The 2397-nt window shown below is 42.0% G+C and overlaps 1 protein-coding gene across 1 annotated transcript in view; it reads right to left on the reverse strand.

Annotated features, from left to right (window-relative positions):
* GPR89A (G protein-coupled receptor 89A) overlaps positions 1-2397 on the reverse strand; it is a 28340-nt gene that overhangs the window by 20536 nt on the left and 5407 nt on the right. Inside the window, exon 5 of the mRNA XM_004717268.2 lies at positions 1121-1241. Within this exon, the coding sequence (XP_004717325.1) occupies positions 1121-1241 (121 nt within the window). The remainder of the gene's footprint in view (positions 1-1120; positions 1242-2397) is intronic.

The following is a 2397-nucleotide window of genomic DNA, read 5'->3' on the forward strand; positions in this document are numbered from 1 at the left end:
TTCCCCCCCACTACCATGATACCAATTCTACTTTACAAATCCGGCTAGACAAGAGTATGTACACTGGTACAGATAAGAAACACAGGGAATCCAGGACAGACAGACCTCTCAGGGCCAATAATGAGAGTAGTGATACCAGGAAGGTAAGGGGAAGGCAGGGTAGAAAGGGGGAACTGATCACAAGGATCTACCTATAACCCCCTCCCTGTGAGATGGACAACAGAAAAGTGGGTGAAGGGAGACGTCGATCAGACAGTGTAAGACATGACAAAATAATACTTTATATATCATCAAGGGTTCAGAACGGGAGGAGGGAGGCGTGGAGCGAGGGGGATAAAAGAGGAGCTGATACCAAGGGCTCAAGTAGAAAGAAAATGTTTTGAGAATGAGATGATGGCAACAAATGTACAAATGTGTTTGACACAGTGGATGGATGTATGGATTGGGATGAGAGTTATACAAGCCCCCAATAAAATGATTTCAAAATGAAAAAAAAAGTGCTGAAAAACTCAGCTTATACTCGAGTATATACGGTAATTTATTTATAAAAACATATTTATGACTCTCAAATAATTTTTAAGCTGGTGAGGGACAGGACTGGCTCTTCCATCTCAAAAGTTTGCCAGCCCCTGGTCTACAATTAGAGCTATTTGAGCCCGCTGAAATTAACTATCACCTTATTATTTAGACATAGCACACTCATCATTTTTCTCTCACTTGTTTTATTTGATCTTTTTAAGTATCCAGAGGAACAGACCTAATCAATATTCATACAATCACAATATTCAATTTGGTATTATTTCCTATTCTACTACTTTGGGGAGGAATTGATTTGTTGAAGTTGAGATTAATTCACACTGGTGTCCACTGGAAACGTGCCTTAAAGGGACTGAGATTTGCCTCCGAGAAAACAAACAAATGTAGGACAAACCACCAGGGGAACCAATATGAGCGGTCAGACTTACCTGAAAAGATCCCTAGGTCAAGGCCCACCGGGAGAGAGGAAGAGAAGACTGTGAAGGCCATGCCGCAGATCTAACATTACGCAGCATGATGATGGCTATGATCTGACCTGTCTATTGGAGATGGAAGGGGCAGAAAGGAGACAAAGTTCTCATACCTGAGGAAGTAGGACATGTAAGTGTATGGGCAGTTGACAGCACCAAATCCCGAAAGAAGAGCCATGAGAGTCACTCCTATCACACCTACGCGGCTGATGAGCTGTTCAATGGACAGGATCCCTGAAAGCACCAGGGAGCGCGAGTGTTAGGTGACGCAGACACACGGCTTTCCTCGGCACTGCCGAGGGAAACAGCACCGAGCACAGCCACAAGGACAGGGAACGAACTCACACAAAGTGACCCTTAGGGATTAGGGGTAGCGTTTATGTAATCAGTATATAAAAGTTGACTGATTTTTCTGTCATCCCACATGCTTCAGAATCAGCTCCAGTATAAAATAATAGGAATAATCATAAATAATATTTATTAATCAAGGGAGAGTGAACTGTAACAAAGTAAGTACTTTTAGTAAAAGCTTTAGGAAAAATTAATGTAAATTTGCTGAAAAAGTAAGACCAGCATGTAACACTTGGCGTTATTATTGCATATACTTCATTATATACATCGCTCCCTCAGGTTATGCCTGCCAGAGCTTATGCCCTAATCTTTCTGTACCTAATAAACACATAATGAAACCAAGCACCCACGGCCGGGGAGCTGGTTCTGACCCACAGGGACACTATAGGACAGAGTAGAATTGCCCCAGAGGGTTTCCCAGGCGATAAGTCTTTATAAGAGCACACAGCCCCATCTTTCTCCTGCAGTAAGTGAGAAGAATTTACAGATGAATGACTAATCCAAAGATAAAAATGTGAGTTTTAGACGATCAGATGTATTCTAATTATCGATTATTCTTTAACATTTAAGAATGCTGGAAATCAACTCAGTAGCTAATATAAACATTGATGTACTGGGGATAAATGAGACAAAGCAGTGTTTAATAACTCAGAATTTAGAGTCACAGGAAAAATGAGTTTTGTTTCTTCTTCATTATCTACATTAATGGGTAAACATTCGAGCTATCCTTCAGCATTCTGTCCACTTTGAAATGGGAAATTCCAATAGTCCATTTTTGACAACCTCTTAGCCCCTTTCTTCCCAGCTTACTGCCACCTCTGGTCTCAATCTTTATTTTTCCAGCATCCATCTCTTTTTCCGGGCAGCTTGGACCCTGGATTGGCTGGCTTTGACTCCTCTTACCAGCGCTGTCCCGACTTTCCTCTGTCTGAAGCACACAATCCGGTACCTTATTTTCCCTGTGCCCCTGCCTGAGCGGCCTAAAACGGTTCAAATGCATTCTCATATTGGTGTCATTACGGGTTCAGTTTCCAGTCTC

The sequence above is a fragment of the Echinops telfairi genome, unplaced genomic scaffold (genome assembly GCF_000313985.2).
Source record: "Echinops telfairi isolate 266 unplaced genomic scaffold, ASM31398v2 ScPeMD7_7466;HRSCAF=8504, whole genome shotgun sequence".
Lineage (NCBI taxonomy): Eukaryota > Metazoa > Chordata > Mammalia > Afrosoricida > Tenrecidae > Echinops > Echinops telfairi.